The sequence below is a fragment of the Osmia bicornis genome, chromosome 15 (assembly GCF_907164935.1).
Source record: "Osmia bicornis bicornis chromosome 15, iOsmBic2.1, whole genome shotgun sequence".
Classification (NCBI taxonomy): Eukaryota; Metazoa; Arthropoda; class Insecta; order Hymenoptera; family Megachilidae; genus Osmia; species Osmia bicornis.
This window is the reverse complement of record NC_060230.1, coordinates 1,610,858-1,630,582: the sequence shown is the minus strand read 5'-3', so window position 1 is coordinate 1,630,582 and position 19,725 is coordinate 1,610,858. Positions and strand designations below refer to the sequence as shown.

Below are 19,725 nucleotides of genomic sequence, written 5' to 3'. Positions count from 1 at the left end.
CTTACGTGTGCGGTGTAAGTTCGTTTCTTTCGCTTCTATCCGAAGCTTGTGTATCAAGCACGTTTCGTGAAAAGTATTTTGTGTTGCTAAAAGTTGAGCGAAGTTTTATCTTGCCGAGTTGGAGGATCTTCACTGTGACACGGATGTCCTCGGAAGTGGTCTGAAAAAAGTTTGACCAGTTAGGGGAAGAAAAGAAGGTACAATTTCTTGAACTTTTTTATGATTCCTTCATAATACGATTAAAAATCACTGCAAGTGCGATTCTTAATCCAATCCCGATTAGGAAACGAGCCGGTTTCGTTTTTAATATCGTACGTGACCCAAAATTGCACGAGCGAAACGTGCGTTGATTTCGAGCGCTGTTTACAAACCTTTGCATCGATCAGCATATTTTATCTCGCTCCTGCAATATTTCCAAATCTTTCGACAATATTTATGTCAGTGTCGATGATTCGTTTCCAATCTATGTAAGCTGAGTAAGAAAAAAAAAACAACTGTTCGATCGAGTTAGCCCCCTCCTGCGGGAAAACGAGAAGAATGCGAGTAATACAATCTGCGTTTTGTTACCTTCTGATCGATAGATCGTCCGGTACAAAAGAAAAGCTGCACCTTCTTAACCGATCGGTGAACGTTCCTATGTAAATGTCACAGGCGGTGCTTGGGATTTAATGTGAGAAACAAAACGCCTTTGCGCTCGTCAAGAAATCGCAGGATCGGTGATGAGGAAATTGTATTGAGAAACATCAATTCTCAAACGAAGTAAGTGTTCCTTGATTTACTATAATCAATGTCTCTTTGACGGTTCGAAGAATCGCTAAGCGATCTATGAACCCGGAATTGATTTTCCTCGGGCAAATCATTAAGGCGCGAAGAAGGATTTTTCTCTCGACTATTGCTAAGCGAAAGTTGTTCTTTGTTCGTGGTGTCTGATATTCATTATTTACGTAATTTTGTGTTGCAGATTGTTCGACGATAATAATAATTTTCTGTTTGAACATCAGCAAGATGGGATCGAAGATAGAGTACGTGGAATCATCTCATATGTACGCGACGAATTATATTCGAAATTCGAAGGCGATCGGCGTTCTATGGGGTATTTTTACCATATGCTATGCCATTATCGGGGTCGTGGCCTTTGTCACCCCAGAATGGTTGGGCGATTTGGAGCACGAGAACCCTGGAAGATTTGGACTCTGGACCAGATGCAGCTACGGTGGAAATGGTGAAGATCATTTTCTATCAGTATCGAATATTTCAATCAATTTCTTTAACGGGGATAATTCATATCTGTTGATCAGGTGAATTGGGCGAAGAATGTATCGGCAGACTGGACGATTTATCGACGATCGCTAACGTTCCTTTCAGAATAAGCACCATTCTAGTCGGCATCGCTGTGATAATCGCTCTATTGACGATCTTCGCGATGCTCCTGTTCTTCTTCTGTCAGAGTACAACCGTGTTCTACCTTTGTGCCTGGATGCAAGTGGTATCAGGTAATTGTTATCAATCACACTTTGAGACATTTTATACAGAGGATTTCAAACGTATTAGCCAAAGGGTATGCTGAAGAAAAAAAATAAGCAACAAAATTTTTATTAAAACAGGAAAGAAAGGATGTCGCTTATACTTCATACACAGGCATGTATACCGAGGTCGTTGCATAATGGTAATCCAATGCAAGTACCGATACGATCTGAAAACATAAAGAAAACGACAGGGATAAATCTTCGTAACGGGATGTTAAGCTTTGAAATAAATTAAAAAGAGATGTAATCGCTCCGTTGCATAATTAGCGAGTTAAAAAAGGAGCATTTACCGAGCAGCGATGTTGAACGTCGCTTTCGAAAGTATAACGCGAATGGGTGTGTTCCCGCCGGGCTATTGCTGTAATCGTCCACGTAACACGTTATCATCGTGATGAGGCTGAAAATTACTATAGCACACCGAGGGGGTCATCGTGTCAGGAAGTGATGCAACGTCGTTTCGTCTCTGTTACGGCGAACTTGATCGTTAATTAAATTTTACACCGTACACGTTATTCCAAATGAAGTATAATCTTTTTTTTTTTATTTCAAGATTAACCGAGCGGGTGATTAAATAATAGCGGGCGATTTAAATATTATAAAATTCGCCAAATTGTACACGACGACAGTCAGAATAAACCCCTTCGACACCCCCCACGTTTGGAACCCGATGACTTTTGCCTACTTCGATTTTTCTAATACAGCTGTTGTGCGTCAACTATCGTAACCCCAATTCTACCCGCTTGAAATGCCTTTTATCGCGAATTGCATTTTTCTGCGATTAGAAAGCGTTTCCGGTCCGCAGGATCCCGCTTACGAAATGCGCAGCACAACAATACCGTAATGAATAGGTCGCAGAGATATTTGAATCCCCAATTACATGCGCACCGTTGTAGAAAGTATAAATTTGAAGAGAAAATCTGCTGAAATCTCTGTTTGAACGAACAGTTGTTTAGAAATGTAGAATAGACCGTTAGAAGGCGTTAGATTTACCGGTTAGCCAACGCCTTCGGTAGAATTATAATTAGTTTATCAATTGCTTCGTCGCTTTGAAAATTTATTTCAAAAAATCAATCAATTATGCGGTCAAGATTTGCCTTTTTGTAACGGTGCATCGATTGAAACAGCCAAATGTGTGTGTAACTATAAAATGACTGTCTCTGTACTGTTGACCCACTTGAAGAACATTGACACGCTTGATCTGTTCTGCAACAAGTTACGCGCTGTATAGTATTCGTGCTTGGCTGCCCGACGTTTTAGTTTCTTCATTTTTACAATGGGAAAGCTTACGTAGCAGGAAGTATCTGTCTCCGATACCTGTAATTAGATTTGAAAAAAAGTAATTAGGAAAATGAAATTGATTATACGGAACACTCTTTTCGCTTGTAGATTCATTACCAAAGAGATATGAAAATTAGAATTATTATGGTCGTTTATCGAAGATATTCACTAATGATGGTAACTTGTTTGCAGGCGGACAGTGAAAGTCACTGGTTGAAACGTGAATCGACTGAATACGGGTAGGAAAACGTTTCACCTAGAAAAGAACATTATAGTACTGGTCAGCGAATCGGAAACGAAAACCACCGACTATGTAACACGACCGCTACTTCCGCAAACGGTGTTTGATCCTAAGCAATAGAAGTTATAAATCTTTAAATGAACATTTTAAATAATTCCAAAGTAAAAGTTCAATTCCTGTTCTCAGTACCTTTCACTGTTCACCTCGCGATGCGGATAGTTCATTTAAATGCCAAGCGCAGTTATGTTTAAATTTTTTAAGAAATAATTATTCTTTTTCCAGCTATATCAATGGCCATTGGAGTTTGCATTTACCCACTGGGATGGGATTCACCGTTAATTCGGGCCGTTTGTGGCGCAGCTGCCTCCAGGTAACAATTTAAACATTCCAGGAAAGGAATATGGACTTTTGTATTCCAAGAGAATCCAATTTGCAATCAGAATATCTTACTTAACAAATCTAAATGGATTAAAATACATATTATTCAATTGTATTTTGTTGGTTAATAAGAAATCTTATGTAAATAAATGATTTTCTTATGCAGATACAATCCAGGAGCGTGCGCCGTTAGATGGGCGATACCGTTAGCAGCGATTGCCGCTTTGGACGCTGTCACCTTGGCTGCTCTTGCTTTCATTTTGGCGTCCAGGCACGTCAGACTCCAGCCAGAACCTTTTAACAATGGTTCCTTATACAAAGGTATGATATAAAAAAAGAAAATACTTGAAAGGTTTTCCAAGTTTCTAATTTTTTCTTTGTTTTCAGGCGAAGTGAATCCAGGATACGTGAACGAAGCTCAAAGCGTAGCTGGTTCACGGAAGTCCCTGTCCCTGAGACCGGTCCTCTTGGTCGCTCCACCGGAACAGGATCGCTATAGCGAGCTCTCCAGAGCGAAGTCTCATTCCCATCACAGCTTGTACACTCCAGCTCCGTCGCATCCAGCTCATACGATGTCGACGAACACCTTGAATCATTCTCAACACAATTTCCAATTGTAGGGGTATATCGGAGAACGAAGGTTACATCGTTGTACATAGAGAATCGTATCTCGTTGTTGCAAACGTCCCGACGAATTTATTGATATTACTTATAATAGACTAGAAGAGACGAGGAGAAGCACTGTACATAAGAGAATCTTAGAATTTTTTGTTTCTTTATGTATCAACGATTTTTCTTCCTCTTTTTTTTTTTTTTTTTTTTATAGTAATTGATCTATCGTGGATCAATAACTATTGTAACGAAGTATGAAAGAAGAATACTTGTATCGGATGATACATATTTGTACATATACAGACGTAGCTCATAAATTTTTTTACCATGTATATTCGATGTACGTAACTGAAATTAGTCTTACATGTATAATGTATTATATATATAATTTTATCGTTCTTTTTTTCACCGTCTATTCTTATCTAGGGACTCACAAAACTTCGTAGATTCATTTCAGTTTTATTAGAAACAGGTAACATAAAGTATTATCTTACAGAACGAAGAGAATCTTACATAGCGAATTAAAAGGAAATTTATGTATCGCTGAATAAAGACGAGATAGTGAACATCAGGGACGTGTAATCAGTGCACCTATCTAAAAGTTTCATCGATCATCGTTCGTTTGCGAATCGTTTTTCTATCAGTGATCAAGAAATCGTAATTGTATTGCTTCCATTCGTTCGCGCAAGTCTACGGCAGAATGTTTTCGCCGCATGTAACTATGACTACGCTTAAAAGGAGACACGATACACGTAGCTGGGAACTGTGTTGCCAGTAAATTCGAAAAGAATCTATCAACCTCGCGAAAGAAACCCTTCGCCATGAACGACAGAGACGATAGCGCATGGGTATTCGATTCCCTCATAGGATTTCTTCAAGGTCCTATTTGGTCAACGCCTTTGATCACTTTCGTTGAAGAGAAATCATTAAGTAAGTTCGTGTAATTGCGTAATACAATTGTATATGATATCCTTTTCTAAAATCTTGATGAAAAGCTCAAGCACTTGAATACTATTTTCATCTCATACGGAGAGCTCTTCCTTAACACCTTATCTACTGTATTTTATTATTTCTATTGATTTATAGATGAATTATTAACAATTAAAAGCTTCTTAATTCAGTCGGTAACTGCAGATATCAAAAAACTTATTAACACTTCAATTTAAACTTTGAAATTGTCAAAGTGTTAATAAGTCTCTTGTACATTTTGGACCCAAAAACCATATAGAGGGAGATTCGTAATAACATGGATCTATCAGAGTGCAAAAATTTATAAAAATCTGAGAGTAACTCTCCTTGCCAGTAAATGCAATGTTATCAAATCATTTGGTCTTTCGTTCATTCAAGATAATCAGATATACCCTTTTGATTTTTTCCACAGTATTCGAGGCGGACGTCGAAGACAACGATGAGTACCGAAAGACGTATCAAGAGTACAAAAATCTAGTGGATTTATTGCTTGGTTGTTTCATGGAAGACATGGGCATCACTCCGGAGCAATTCGAGTACGCTTGTACCGTGAACAAGTACACGAAAATGCCGGTGCAGTTCCAACAGGTAAGCTGAGGATTTAATCAACGAGTTGAAGTTGAAGGATTAATGAACAATCTACATTAATTATGCATCGTTACGTTTCAGAATTTGTTCGAGCAGATATGGGCAGCGAACGAGTACGAGATCTTCAAGAGGATGATGATACAGAAAAATTTGGAACTGCAGTTGCAAGCTCTGAATATGATTGAACAAAAGTATGGCCTCACACCTGCGTCCTTGGTATATGAAAGAGATGGATCAAGCGATGATCCTTTGGTAATGGAAGAGATCATTCAGTAGGTTATCAAGTTGCTCCATATCCATATAATTAAAGCTTCATGAAAATGACAAAATAAACCCTTCGTTTAGGAAACATGTATTAGAGAATGATTCAGAAGAAGAACATGACATAACATCAGAAGCATCCCTTATCAAGGAACACGAACGTCTGGCTGCTAAATATAATAATGAAAGAGCACTATTAGAAGAAGCTTTGAAAGCTTCACAAGCAGAAAGTACTCCTGAATTGGAGACATATCAAAAAGAAAAAGAAAAAGAAGAAGAAGAATTACAAGGCGAGGAAGAAGAAAAGTCAGATGAAAAAGTTACTTCTCCAGATTCGTCACCCATAGAGGAATCAAAATCAGAGGAGCAAAATGTATTAATTAATTTTTACGATGAAACATAGTATCATTTTTATTAATATAAAAATCATTTCAGGTATCAGAAGAGGATATTAAGAAGAGACAAGCATATCTCAAAGCCAGACGGGACAAATTAGTGGCACTGAAAAAAGAGGCGAGAAGCCAGCGATTAGAAATGAATTCGACCCGACCAAGTTCCGCGAGAACAGTGGCACAAGCGACGATAAAAGGGGAGCAAGAACTAAAATTACCGGAACCCCTGGAGCCGTCCATACTGCAAGTGCGCAAAGCACTCGCGGCTCGTCTTCAAGCCGAAGTCGTGCGTAAGCAAACAAACTAATAATAACACTGGTTTCAAGAATATGTAGATCAAGACGATGTGGTGTTTCGAGAGAAGAGTGGAGATAGAGAACAACGTTTTAGAAGAATGGATACAGTAATTGCATAAACTTCTTGTAGCACTCAGAGTCAAAATGGAGTATGAAAACATTATATATTTTATTGAACAAGAATTCAATTTAAGTAGCGGAGCAACGAGTTTAAATGCGTGTGAAATAAAATTACTTCTTTTTCTTCAGCATTCTTCATCCACGAATGCTACTGAAATTATAGCCACTTGCAATGAATTTCAGAACGTAAAATAAGAAAGGAAGAATTTTTATAATAAAGATTTGTGTAAGTTTCAGAAGAATACAAATTGTATGAATAAAAGAAGAAAAAGAATGGTTCTTGTCTTCTGAGCGTGTCTATGGATCTCTTTCTTTTTTTTTCTTTTTTTAATGATGCAAAGAGAAAAAAGGAGCGTAAATCAAATGTAAAATTAATCGTGTGATGAAATGAAGCATGGATACGTTGGAAAATCTGTTTTACATATAATTGTCTAATAGCATAAATCGTATAAATCACAATTAGACAGTAGAACCAAGACCGATGACGATTACATCCATACAAAGAAATGTCCTTTTTCTCGTTTCGCGATTAAACACTGAGGTAAGTTATGACTCCGTTCCATTAACCAATTCTTCTAATTTTAGGGTTTTATTTAATTAAATATTCTCCGCACTTCTACAGCACACTTCTATTCCGTTGTAACACACATTTAATCATTCTTCCATCTTTTTTTTTTTAGCTGTCCGATTATAAAGGTCAATTACGAATTCGTGACGGAATACGAGCGGAATTGGATTATTTTTTTTTTGAAATTATTGCATGTGATATCGAGTGAACGGCAGGAAACGTGTTAATTACTAATGTGAAGTACCATCTTGAAAATAACATATATATTTTCGACATCTAGGAATTAATGGATTAAACAAAATTGAGGTGAAAGAAGAAAGAAATTTTTCTAGCTCGTCTTCCACCATGAATCATACATTTAAATTCATTTTGCTGCTCATCTGATCGACCGTTCATACTTCGCTAGAATAAAATGCAAAATATTCGTTTTCCGCATGTTCTTCATTCAACTATTATCATACTACACACAAAACAAAGTTCTTTTACTTTTTTTTTACCTTTTATGCTTGCTCTTAGTTCAAATTGTATTTCTTCATTTTTGTTACGAATAGCTTCTCATATAAAAAGGTGTCTTTTTCTGCGCGTATAAACATATATGCACAATTTTATGTACATGTACGTATATACACCAGAGAAAAATCGTTTCGATCTGTCATTATATATATATATATATGTATATAATATATATATATAATTAAAACGCATTATATTATTAACACGTGGTATTGTACAATGTGTGCAAATGTTTCTTTCTTATATCATGTAATTTTAATATTATATCAATGTGTGACGGCTGCGAAAATTTCTCTGACTCTGCTATCCTCGGTACCGATCCCTGCACAGATTCTTTAAAAGTTTCCCCATCCGAAACAAAAAAAAAAAAGAAAAAAAAGAAAAACACCGAAAAAGTATGATTTATTTCATGATTATCGATCAGGACTTCGTCATCGACACGTACGGTATTATTGAACGCACCTTCGAACCACAGATCGCTCTAAGAATAATCATCCTTACGTTTCTCTTCGTTTATTTAATGTAATATAAAATATCGACTTTGTTCTACTCGAACGAATGGAATCTGTGAAATCTTGAACCGATTCCCGTTAAATTAGAGTGCGAAATAAGCGATCAAACGGTGCACCCCAACAAATTAGTTTTATTCTTTTCTGTGCTCGCTCCAATTCGAATGAGACCGCGAATACAGTGGCGAGCATTAGAAATGTAAGAGAAGATGTGATTCCCACCTATTCGTTTGCTAAATTATATCGGTAAAACAAATGATAGAGTAGTTGGCATTGGTAGGAAAATTTGCTTCACTATTCTCGTGTAAATTCTACCACTTATTCTTATCAATGTTATCTAGATCTTATCACAAATGAATCAAACGAGCGGTGAGGACATACCTTCTCCTCCAGTTAAGTTTCTTTCATCGGAGAAACATATTTACATTGTTTTCTCAATTTAATTCTCGTTGCTAAAGCAATTAATTTGTAGCAAAATGAAAAAGCAATCAATTATAATTTATCGCTTGCAATTCAGATATATTTGTATCATTAACACTCGCCAATGTAATCGTAGCTTAACGTATGGTCATACGAGAAACGAAAACCTCGTAGCTTGCAGTCGACTTGATATAATGCAAACAGAATAAAGAAATTACGATAAATATACGTGATCCAAGAGACATTAACGGTGATACAATGACGTTACATTAAATAAGGGAACAGCAATTAGAGTTTAAGCGCGTTAATGAACGTATCTTCATACAAGTATATTATACGAAATTCAGCTTAAATAGCGTTTAAAATGGTGCATTATTTTCTTTTTAATCTAGTATCACTTAGATATCGATTCGTTTCTTATTATTCCGTTTACTTACAAGTCCCTTACATACCCGACGCAAGCTTCATTTAATTTCATCGCTTTATTCCTTTTCATCGAATAAATCATGAATATATTATATAAAACACATAAAGAACAACATTATTCAATATCCTCTTAAACAACTAATAATTAGCCTTTGTTACATTTCCATTCTATTTCACTACTTTCCTCTCTCTCTCCCTTTCTCTCACTCTTTTCCTCTGATCAGTTCAAGTTACACTTTGTTTTTTTTTTTTTTTCATCTTCTCTTATATACATATATAATCGCTCAGCTCCAGCGAATTTGCCTACTTTGATATTCACAGATATTCGCTCGTGTTCTTGACTAAATTTCACTTCTAAAGATTTCCATTTGTCGATATTATAAGTTAATATATATGCATATGTGTACATAGACGGTGTATATGATATTTTCGAAATGTCCAATATACATACAGGTCTAAAGCAGTCTTAGAAACTCTGTTCCGGATGTGAGGGTGTCGTGAAAAATGTATACATCGGCTTGTAATATGTATTCCTTCTGTTCGAGTTGACTCAGTCACCTGTTAGGATACGTGTTAAAGTAACATTGAATGTAAGAAATGTTCCAAGTAAACGAATTAGATGTAAATGTAAAAAAAAAAAAAAAAATTAAAAAGAAAAAAAAGTACCAGCTTTCTCGGTTGTATATCAGTAGTTAAAACATCAAGTAGACATTCTTATCTGGAGCTGATTTAGATCAACAAATTTCTGACTTATGATATGACGTTGGAGCATTAAAAATCAATCTTGCTAAGCATCATCTCATGATTTTATGGTCTTTACGCTTATTCATTATAAAACCGAGTGATTTTACAAAAAAGAAAGAGCCGAATAATTCACTGGACATAATTTTAAACGAAATTAACAATTGTATACATAATGAAAGATATATTAAATACCCTTATGTCACTTTTTCTTCGTGATTGTACAATTAATAGCAGGCTCTGATATTGCCCATAATAATCACGAATAATTTATACGAATAGAACAGTTTATATTTAATACTCAAGATTGCAAGACACTTTCACATATACTTTTTTTTACATCAAGGAGTAATTGCGGACATGAAGTGCAAACTGGTAAATATACACAATTGAAATATGTTTATTGTACAATTTCTACTACTTACATTGACAACCGAAAAGCTCGTTTAAAGAACCTTAAAAGGGAACTGAATTTTTAAAGGAATCGCATATTTCTCTGCTTCACCCATGAATTGGTTGTTTTACAATCGTTACAAATATACATATATATACAAACTAAATACTATTTTTCGTTAAACTGGATAAAGTTTCATGATGTCTGACCCCCTTTTTATGGACGGGTCTTAATTGCCCATCACATGAACAAGAAAATTGATGGATGGCAAAACAAAACACTTAGTTGTTTTTTGTGCGGTACATCATGTACTTTTACATGTAATTATCTTTTTTTTTTTTTTTACATAGTAAGTTTCCTCTTAGCAGATGTAATATATGACGTACAGTCACAAATTGTTAATTATTACATGAATCTAAGCACGTGCTTAGAAACTTCGTACTCGTAAGAACCACTAGGCCTGGCTAGAGTTTCTTAGCCTATTCGTGAAATAATTTCTTCTAGTACTTGGGGTGTTTCCAGACAATGTGGAATGGACTATTTCTTGTTAAAACTTTGTTACTTTTAACACTTACACACGTGGTCATACAACGTTATGCCACAACTTTTACCATCATATGTTTCATTAAAGAAAGTTCTCTCTTCCTTTGTATCGCATTAGTTCATAATTCATTATTATTCCCCTTAATTACATACATTCCATTTCTAAGACCCTTTCACCCACCTGCATTCGGTATCGATGTTCTCGTATATTATGTACAACCCAACACAAAGAGGTATGTCAATTTCCACCACATGATAAACACACATCCTCGTGCATCCGCTCACTTAAAGAGAATGGTTCTTCTGTTCAGCTACAAAAGGGTTGATAATATGACTTTCCGATCGAGTTCTTTGTGCACGTAGGAGGGCCAGAAACGGTAGAAGCGATTAAAAAACACAAATTTCTCGTTCTTCTCCAATTTGCCTACTATGACAATCTTTGCCGTTTTGGAGAGGGTGTCACCTCCGTATCCTCGTCTTCTTCATCTGAATCCCCCTCGTAATCGACTAACCCCTAAAAACAATATTATTAAATGTATGCCTTAAACTAAAAAGTACGAACTGGAAACAGCAAAGTTTTACCGAGCAAAACAAGAGAAATTTACCTTTTTAAATAATGCAGTCCCAGTTTTTTCTACCGTCCCGATAGGCGAATTTGGATTTATTTCCGAACTAATTGGAGATTCGTTTGTTGTTGTTGTACTATTGTTAATTTGTGATTGCTGCGAGGTAATGTTATTGTTAGCAGTGTTATTGTTCAACACGGACTGCTGCTGCTGCTGCTGCTGATGGTGACTTTTAGAATCTGCAAGAGCAGGATTAAGTGCAGAATTTGAAGTTGACGACTGTTTCTTAGCAGAAGCCGGAGGCACAAGATCTGCTGCTGCTGCGGGTACGACCGCCTCACCCTCATCAAAGTCTTCCTCTTCATTGAACCACATTTCCTCTTCTTCGTCTAATTGTCTCTGGTCCCTTCTGTATCGACTATTTCTCAGTATGGATGGAACACTTAAAAAAAAAAATAACAACGACAACACGTTATAATTAACTTTAATTAAAGACGAATTATTGAAGAAATTTCCTTTTACCTGTCAAGAGCTGCCCTGTCTCGATCTTTCAGCTTGTCTTGATGTTGTTCGTACCTTAATTTCAAAGCTTTAAATGTTTGTACATAATCGATTGTTTCTAGTTCCTTTGAAAAATTTTCAACAACATGCGAACATAGCGATTTAATGTCCTCCTAAAATAAAATCAATTAATGCATTCAAAGTATAAAATGAACCAATTTAAAAATAAATGTTGATATGTATTTATTCTGTGCTTACCAGTTTAATAAATTCAAACATCTCAAGAATAGCAGAATCCAATAGATTATATCTACCATTGTTTCTTACAAATGCATCAAATACGGGCGCAAATAAATTTCCTTTAATGATGTACCTATTGTAAAACTCATCTTTCAATGCTACAATTTTTCTCATAAACCTTAAAGCACACAATACTAAAAACGTGTGTGTCGATTTCATTAAAACCAGTATCCGTTTGAGCAGATCTTTATTCAATATGCAATTTTTAATGTGGTACGTATGATGCTCTACACAAAACGACAATAACTCTAGAATCAATCCTAAAAGCTGTACTGTTCTGTAATCTTCCCTTGCTGGTCGTTCTCCAATTGTGTTTGCTAAAAGAGGTGCTATCAGTGTTCCAATACTATTCTTGTAGAAGTAGTTTAAGAAATCAGTCTTTTCTGATTTGTTAACGGAAGCCAACATGTTTTCTGGATCAAGAAGCAGGCGTAATACACCGGCCAGTTGTACTGCTCCACCCAACTCAGGGTCACTATCGCCAACGAGTTGAGCAACTATTACATTTATCAACATTTGGTCCTGTTCTGTATTATTTATTTGTTGCAATGTATAATCTCGAACAACACTCGGAGAATATTCCACTATATACGTTAATATATCTATACTAGCTGTTTTTGTTTGGGCATCGTTCATTGCCAAAGTAATTTCTAAAGCAGGTAAAATACCAAGTGCTGTTAAAGTTTTATAAAAGGCCTCCTTTCCTTGCGGTTGAAGATTCTGAGAAAAATTACAAAACTCCTTCAAGAAAAGAACTAGATCGCGTCTTTTACTGTCTGATGTTGCTTCATCTGTTAACTGGCGGAATAATTCAGTGAGAAATTTCTCATCGTCCTGTATTAGGGTTACTATTTCAACCTTGTTAAAAAATATAAAGCTACTCAATGTATTCAACATGTTATCTTCAAATACGCTTGGAGTCGGTAAAACTACATCCTGAATGTATTGAACCCGATACGTTTGGTGAATTTTAGCTAGTAATTCAGTATTTGTAATAGGAATTGCTTGCTTAAATCTGGCTAACTGTCGAAGATATTCTCTATGCCTCTTTGGCTCACGTAACGTTGGCTCGTATTCCAAACATCCAACAACATCAAAAATCGTATCATCGCTAAACATAACTTCAAATAATGTGTTCTTATTAAGTAGGAAAATATTTTTAAATATATTGTAAAGTTGATGTAATCCTTTACTGTCTTTTAAATCTTCGCATGTATGAAATAGATTCAATAGTTTCTTGATATAACCTTCTGATTCTAAAGCCAATGCTAGTTTATCTTTCCTCATTTGAGAAGATAAGCAATTCCCTATAAGTTCATTGATATCTTCCAATCGACTTAATTCACATGGAGGCAATTCTATGGGTGGTGCAGCATCTGACATATCATCAAATCGCTCATCTTCTGATTCTTCAACGATATCTTGAGTTATTTCAACAGATGGATCTTTTCCTTGAACTTGACATATCTTCTCCCAGATTTCATCACAGCCAGCCTTTTCTTGGAAACTTAAGGCTAAATCAAAATTATCTCCTTCCGACCAAACTATTAATGTATCCTAAAATAAAGGACAAACATTTGGAGTGTACTCTTTTTTAATGCTGTATAAACAGAAACTACAGATTTTTTTTTTATTAAAAATTTAATACGAAATTAACAATTATTACCTGTTGCTTCTGATATGCAGTGTCAGGTTGTATTCTGCTTTCCAATAAAACCGAACCATCGCTCTCTGCTCTGACCAAAAGTGAAATTCCTTTTAATCTATCTACATACGAAGAAGAAACATGGCCTGTACCACGATCATCCCATTGTCTATCAGCATTGAGCGCATACAACTTAACTCTTCTGCGCGTATCCGTCATATTGTAAAAATTAACTTATACACACTGCTCTATAATATCACCAGCTACCTTGCATCCCTTATACCTTTACCACTTCTTTGGCTTTTTAAATATCTTTATGAATGTTTCTCAACTCTCTGATAAATTGACAAATGCACCAAAATCTCCATATATTGATTTGTCAATTACTTCCTTGAAACCCATTAAGACTTTTATATCGGTAATAATCATATAAAAGAAACACAACTTTCAATGTATGTTTCGTTTAAAGTTCTGATACGTGCATATGATTATAACTTTCTAATTGTTTGCACAAGTAACTGACATAACTTTTAATTAAGAAACACGCCATAAGGAATCTTTATATATGTTTAATAACAATTAGTGTTAATCTTATAGACTTCACCAGCCTATTGTATTTTCTCAGTTTTTCCACTAATTGTATAATGCCTTCTTTAATGAATTTACACAAGATCAAGTTCCGTCACTAGAATTTTTACGATAAAATACAAGCGGCAACGATCCGTCACATGCCTTTGAATTCGTTTGACGGAATGATATTGTTTACCGTAATAGATGTTTATGCGCTCGTCGTTGCATAAGCCTGATTCTTGCGCCAAGAAAACCTCTCAGGACGCGCGGGAAAACTTTACGTCGTGCAAGTTTTCGTTATCACGTGTCGTGTGTACGCAAAGTAAAGAAATCTTAATTGTATGCCGGATCACTCCAAAAGGCCAACTTGTTGTGGTGGAAGGTCAGGAGCAAATTTTGTTGCTGGGAAGACGGCACTCTGCGTGCTCTCTCACCGCTGTGTACGGTTCCCGCGACAAACGAAACTCAAATTAAACTCAATCCTCTTGTAATACAAATACTCATAAGTATACGACTATTTGACTCAATTTCTTGCAATACCGTGATTGCCGACCATTGCAATCCTTTCGTTCTTATTAAGCAAAATCACTCCAAAAATTGACATAGACACTGAGCAGCCACAACACTACACTCCGCCATGTTAGATCACAACAACGCGCTACGGGGTTCGCCTCGTGTATCTCAAGGATTTTAGCGCGTAATATAATAGTTTGTATTTAGGTAAGTATTGCGTTCATTAATGTAATAATAAACCATTAGAGAATATAAAAGATCGAATACGCAGACATCAATCATTGTAAATAAAGAATAAAATAACGTAAAGAATATAAAATCGTTTTAAACATTACACGTTCCTATAATGATATTTAATCTATAAAATAGCACATCATATTTAACAATTACAACACTAGAAGTTTTTAGACACTCGTACATAATATATAGATAGATGAAAATAAAATTTAATGTTACAAATTTATTTTATGTTACGTAAATAATTTGTTATGTTTAAAAAGATATATATATGATATGTAGCAGTATAAAAAAATAACAGATAACAACATTACATGTTTATACGTATTTGATAAATGTGTTACTCACATATTATTTGATGAAATGAACATTAAATTCATCGAAACTAAATTAAAAGACTAAATTATTGAGAGAAATTTAATACTAACAAGTAAAAAATATGAAAATTAAAGTTTATGAGTTAAAGTTTAACACTATGATGTTTAAAGAAAAGTTGCTTGCTTTAATGAGTGAAACGTGAAACATACTGTTGTTTCATAGATTTACATAGGTATATATATAAGTTTTTTATGCAATTTGTATAATTTGTCCATAATTTATATAATTTAACATGTCTTTTTGTTTCTCAAAGAAATTCGAATTATAAAAAATAATTTTTTCAACAAAATTTGATTGCTTTGTGTGTAAACATAGGGAGTTTGCGCATTTTTGATACAGAAAAATGAGGTTATAATTATCTTTCAACTGATCAATAAAACTTAGTCGATGACAGTAATTATTTACTTATGTTTTCATTTAATTTTTCTGCTTTTTTAGATAATATAACATCATGTATACGATATTTTTATTTACAGTTTCATACTTTCCCTTTATTCGTAATTACATTCTGATGATATATGAAATGAAATATTTATATATTATGTTTATATATTTTTATACGTATATAAATGAGAAATTTATCACATTTAGGTTATTAGAATTGTATTTTTTTAATTTAGTACGTTTCTTTCTACTGTATAACTTAAACTTTGCATGAATTTTCTCTTCCATATAAATAAAATTAAATAATTTAACTAAATGTATCTGTATTTATTATAGAAGTATTATAGTTTTATAATATATTTTGTACTTATTTTTTTCTATGTTCTCATTTGATATATATACATTTATAGTTTAAAAGTATTACAAGTAATTTTTATACAAATATATATAATAAAAACAGAAACATTATTAAATAGACAAATAAATTTATTACATATGACAATTATTTAAAAACAATTGTTACAGTCATGTTATAGTGACTGACATTACCTCTCCCATGTACAGACACAAGTATTCCTAACATGTAATAATTCATAAAATTTGTACAGCAGTCTAAATATAGTACAATAAAAACTTACAGGGTATTTTAAGTCATGTTTTTAATATGTAATTGAGGGATTAAACAGATTAGAATAATTTTCAAATAGGGATTACAGTAACAATTTAATTGATACAAAAATTATTCTGCAAAATATTTTGGAGAAATCTGTATCATGGTATAAAGTACATACATGTCCATACAAACTAATGAAATAATTTTGAAAATACATACAAAATTTGTTGAAAACTAAAATTTGCTTCTGTTATTTCTTTTTTTAAATCAATGTTACACAAAAATTTATTTTACTTTTTCTTTTAACTCATTATTTGACACCTTCGTGATTGCACTGTAAATTTTGAATTTCAAGCTTTTTCAATCAATCACATCTGCAATCAGACCTGTCAGTAATTAACAAATTATACAAATTATCATACGATTTCATGAACATCTACTGTGTTCTGAGCTAAGTTGAAAATTTTTGTAGCCTACGTCTCCGAAGCATTTCCTGTTCGCTTGATTCTGTATCACTTCTGCCGGATAACGTGCTCGCATTATCATTGGAAGAGTTTACAATAGGAACATTCGTTTCAGTTTTAGCTTGACATTGCTCATTATCAACTTCAGAACTTGTATTTTTCGACGTTCCTGGCTTTGCCATCGAAGAAGCATTCGGTGTAACATTCATACTACTTGTTGCAGTTGGCACTGGAATGCTGTAACAACAAATGTCAGAAAATAAGATTTAAATGTTTAATGACTGTATCAGTGTAATATACCGATTTTTTACATACTTAGCAGTAGCAGCTGCTGTTTGGTATTGATTCATCATTGCACTGGCAGCATCTAGTAAAAGCTGAACTCTTTGCAACATCTGTATTCTAGCTTCAACGGCTTGTCTCAAATTACCCTCCATTGCTCTAAGTTCTTCTTCGCTCAGTTCCGTTAAATTTGGTGGTGGTGTAGGAATGGGTGGTAATGGTACCATAGTAGGAAATGGTGGTGGGAACAATGGCACCCCATTGGCTGCTAAATTTTGAAACGATGCGGAAGGAGTACTCGCAGTACTATGTTGAGCTTGCTGTTGCGGTGCTGCATCACCCGGAGCTGGTTGTTGTGGACCTGCTCCTGGAGCTTGTAACCCAGCCCAAAATGCTGGTAGAACTTGAACTGTATTTAATAGAATTTTTCTTAATATTACAGTACAGGAAGCAATAAACATTATTACACGTACTATACATACCGATTGGATTGAACCCTGGTGCTTGCGGGGGTTGAGGTACTTGAGGCCCTGCTTGTGGTTGGTTTTGTTGCCTATTCCCTTGATTATTGTTAACAGGTCTTAAAATATTTAAACGGCAGGTGGGACATGTCTGTTGACGTTGGAACCACGAACGTAGACAGGCAGTGTGGAAAATATGATTACATGGTAATTTTTTACTTGCTGCCACCATTTCCTCTCTGCAATAGTAATATATATGTAGTAGTAATAACAATGAAATATGTATACGGTTATTAAAGCTGTATTAGTATCTCAGAAATATAATACTCACCTGCATATTATACAAACATTATCAGCAGCAGCTAACTCTTCTGGTGTTGCATCTGGATATAATGTATTCATGTTCCTAATCGCTCGCCGAGACATTACAATATCATGGAAAGCTTTTTTAAAATCTCTCATTGTGTAATACATTGCACGAAGTGCAAATAGAGGTAAAGTATATAACTTGACCATCAATGTGACAAAAGCAATATACAAAATAACCTGATGTAAAAAATAAAAAAAAATTAACAGTACTTAAGTAGCTAAAAAAAAATATTATTATGTTCTTTACCTTTAATAGTCCAATTATTAATTCTGTATACAAAAGAAATACTGGTTTGTTATCCCATGGATTTTCGCTTTGCAGGTCTATTGTATGCAATATATATTTTACACTAATGTTGAATACAACAGTTAAAAGAATAGCATATTCAAAACCAAACACAAGCTGCACCGAAGGACCTTTTGTGGCTGTTGTATTATATGCATAATGAATCATAGTTAAGTTTATAGCAAACAAAAGTCCCAATAAAGTACCAACTCTGAGATGGAACAGCCATGTTATCACAGGACTTCTTTCCATCTGCAAATTATATATAATAAAATAAATTACACATTTATTGATGAAATTTTATGTACCAGTTTTGTATGTTCATTTTACTTACATAATCTACACGATCTTCTGCCAGCCAATGAAATGATTTCAAAAATAACAAAAGTGTGAACAATGCTATAAATTTTGGACTAAAATCATCTCTGAATACTGTAAATGCTAGACAAGTTTCAGTCACAGCGTACCATACCTTTTCCAACAGATGCTATAAGTAAACAATATTTGGTATCAATATGTTCATTTTACAAATAATAAAGATTAGTATTTGTAATAAATAAATGACATACCTCAAGTTCAGCAGCACGTAGAGTACCAAAAAATATCTTTCGAAGAAAAGCATTTATCATAAACACTAGAATTAAACCCTGTGCATAGATTACCTAAATTCGATGGGAAAATTGATTAAATACTGAAATAAAAGAAAATTTGGGATAGAAATGTATCGAAACTTACCGTCATACTAGGATTCGATTTGGTTATGTGAACTACTGTTGGGTAAAACTGTTTTCTTTGGTAATAAGCATTGCCTATTACAGCACACGTTAGTGCTGTGCTTATTAACATTATTCCGGCCTCTCTCATTTTTTAGTTAATTATTTTTTCAGCCCAAAGGCTGTTTTTTATAAGGAAAATAATCACTGACACTTCTCGCACCAACAATTTACGTATCAACAGCTGTAGATTCGACTAGAATCAACGAGGCGCTGCTATCATCACGAGAGTGTCTAAAACTAAATATGTAGAACGTGTCGTGGTTACAACAAATTGTGTAAAAATTATTTGTTAAATATTATCTTTTCAACGATAGGTTATTACCTTAACACCGAAGACAGTTTTACTTTACGATAAATGTATCATTTTCATGTCACGGTTGTTTTATTTAGTGCGATTGAACATGTATTATTTTTATTTGACAGTTCTAAATCGGACAGACTGTACAATTTGATTGGTTGAACGCAAATAAACTGTATTTTACTTATTATGATTAAACCACGTGGAACACGATAATACATTCAATTCTTTTTACTTATTTATTTTTTTTATTATTCTAAATAAAACTTAATTTAATAATATACTTACTTATACCCTAAGTTAAACT

The 19,725-nt window shown here is 34.3% G+C and overlaps 4 protein-coding genes and 1 long non-coding RNA gene across 9 annotated transcripts; 2 read left to right on the top strand and 3 right to left on the bottom strand.

Annotated features, from left to right (window-relative positions):
* Window positions 1-104: 104 nt before the first annotated feature.
* LOC114872983 (LHFPL tetraspan subfamily member 5 protein) lies at window positions 105-4,606 on the top strand. 3 transcript variants are annotated; one of them, XM_029180778.2, is made up of 7 exons: window positions 105-197; window positions 582-759; window positions 1,002-1,222; window positions 1,299-1,493; window positions 3,328-3,415; window positions 3,590-3,744; window positions 3,811-4,606. In XM_029180778.2, the coding sequence occupies exons 3-7, from the start codon at window positions 1,006-1,008 to the stop codon at window positions 4,041-4,043; spliced, it is 888 nt and encodes a 295-aa protein (XP_029036611.1). In that variant the 5' UTR covers window positions 105-197; window positions 582-759; window positions 1,002-1,005; the 3' UTR covers window positions 4,044-4,606. The 3 variants fall into 3 exon arrangements, with proteins under 3 accessions (XP_029036611.1, XP_029036612.1, XP_029036613.1); XM_029180779.2 differs by having other exon boundaries at window positions 962-1,222; XM_029180780.2 differs by having other exon boundaries at window positions 109-197; window positions 652-759.
* Window positions 1,512-3,315, bottom strand: LOC114872984. Its single transcript, XR_003788842.2, has 3 exons — window positions 2,922-3,315; window positions 1,817-2,840; window positions 1,512-1,693 (listed from the first exon to the last, which is right to left on the bottom strand). It is a non-coding gene; the product is annotated as an uncharacterized LOC114872984 (long non-coding RNA).
* A 104-nt stretch (window positions 4,607-4,710) lies between the features above and the next one.
* On the top strand, window positions 4,711-10,136 carry LOC114872982 (cilia- and flagella-associated protein 36). Its single transcript, XM_029180776.2, has 5 exons — window positions 4,711-4,965; window positions 5,417-5,592; window positions 5,674-5,864; window positions 5,938-6,226; window positions 6,289-10,136. Exons 1-5 carry the CDS (start codon window positions 4,857-4,859, stop codon window positions 6,550-6,552), a joined length of 1,029 nt encoding a protein of 342 aa, XP_029036609.1. The 5' UTR covers window positions 4,711-4,856; the 3' UTR covers window positions 6,553-10,136.
* Window positions 10,137-10,220: 84 nt separating this feature from the next.
* Window positions 10,221-15,136, bottom strand: LOC114872978 (serine/threonine-protein phosphatase 4 regulatory subunit 3). 2 transcript variants are annotated; one of them, XM_029180767.2, is made up of 6 exons: window positions 13,809-15,136; window positions 12,101-13,699; window positions 11,864-12,015; window positions 11,683-11,783; window positions 11,381-11,580; window positions 10,221-11,289 (listed from the first exon to the last, which is right to left on the bottom strand). In XM_029180767.2, exons 1-6 carry the CDS (start codon window positions 14,004-14,006, stop codon window positions 11,203-11,205), a joined length of 2,337 nt encoding a protein of 778 aa, XP_029036600.1. In that variant the 5' UTR covers window positions 14,007-15,136; the 3' UTR covers window positions 10,221-11,202. The 2 variants fall into 2 exon arrangements, with proteins under 2 accessions (XP_029036600.1, XP_029036599.1); XM_029180766.2 differs by having other exon boundaries at window positions 11,381-11,783; window positions 13,809-15,132.
* Window positions 15,137-16,334: 1,198 nt separating this feature from the next.
* On the bottom strand, window positions 16,335-19,588 carry LOC114872980 (E3 ubiquitin-protein ligase synoviolin A). Of its 2 annotated transcripts, XM_029180770.2 has the most exons (10): window positions 19,443-19,588; window positions 19,080-19,357; window positions 18,914-19,006; window positions 18,679-18,831; window positions 18,306-18,596; window positions 18,021-18,235; window positions 17,711-17,928; window positions 17,262-17,637; window positions 16,960-17,183; window positions 16,335-16,868 (listed from the first exon to the last, which is right to left on the bottom strand). In XM_029180770.2, the coding sequence occupies exons 2-10, from the start codon at window positions 19,206-19,208 to the stop codon at window positions 16,843-16,845; spliced, it is 1,725 nt and encodes a 574-aa protein (XP_029036603.1). In that variant the 5' UTR covers window positions 19,209-19,357; window positions 19,443-19,588; the 3' UTR covers window positions 16,335-16,842. The 2 variants fall into 2 exon arrangements, with proteins under 2 accessions (XP_029036603.1, XP_046144833.1); XM_046288877.1 differs by having other exon boundaries at window positions 16,335-17,183; window positions 19,443-19,587.
* Between the last annotated feature and the right edge of the window lie 137 nt (window positions 19,589-19,725).

What these genes read in the sequence shown, in the direction of transcription:
- LOC114872983 (XM_029180778.2), top strand. Translation starts at nt 1,006, where the DNA reads ATGGGATCGAAGATAGAGTACGTGGAATCATCTCATATGTACGCGACG. An exon ending in ATGCAGCTACGGTGGAAATG is followed by an intron (nt 1,223 to 1,298) that starts GTGAAGATCATT and finishes TCTGTTGATCAG; the next exon opens with GTGAATTGGGCGAAGAATGT. An exon ending in CTGGATGCAAGTGGTATCAG is followed by an intron (nt 1,494 to 3,327) that starts GTAATTGTTATC and finishes TTCTTTTTCCAG; the next exon opens with CTATATCAATGGCCATTGGA.
- LOC114872980 (XM_029180770.2), bottom strand. Translation starts at nt 19,208, where the DNA reads ATGAGAGAGGCCGGAATAATGTTAATAAGCACAGCACTAACGTGTGCT. An exon ending in CAGAAGATCGTGTAGATTAT is followed by an intron (nt 18,597 to 18,678) that starts GTAAGTAAAATG and finishes TATAATTTGCAG; the next exon opens with ATGGAAAGAAGTCCTGTGAT. An exon ending in ACAGCAGCTGCTACTGCTAA is followed by an intron (nt 17,184 to 17,261) that starts GTATGTAAAAAA and finishes TTGTTGTTACAG; the next exon opens with CATTCCAGTGCCAACTGCAA.
- LOC114872978 (XM_029180766.2), bottom strand. Translation starts at nt 14,006, where the DNA reads ATGACGGATACGCGCAGAAGAGTTAAGTTGTATGCGCTCAATGCTGAT. An exon ending in CTGCATATCAGAAGCAACAG is followed by an intron (nt 13,700 to 13,808) that starts GTAATAATTGTT and finishes CCTTTATTTTAG; the next exon opens with GATACATTAATAGTTTGGTC. An exon ending in GACAGGGCAGCTCTTGACAG is followed by an intron (nt 11,784 to 11,863) that starts GTAAAAGGAAAT and finishes TTTTTTTTTAAG; the next exon opens with TGTTCCATCCATACTGAGAA.
- LOC114872982 (XM_029180776.2), top strand. Translation starts at nt 4,857, where the DNA reads ATGAACGACAGAGACGATAGCGCATGGGTATTCGATTCCCTCATAGGA. An exon ending in CGTTGAAGAGAAATCATTAA is followed by an intron (nt 4,966 to 5,416) that starts GTAAGTTCGTGT and finishes TTTTTTCCACAG; the next exon opens with TATTCGAGGCGGACGTCGAA. An exon ending in GTAATGGAAGAGATCATTCA is followed by an intron (nt 5,865 to 5,937) that starts GTAGGTTATCAA and finishes CCCTTCGTTTAG; the next exon opens with GAAACATGTATTAGAGAATG.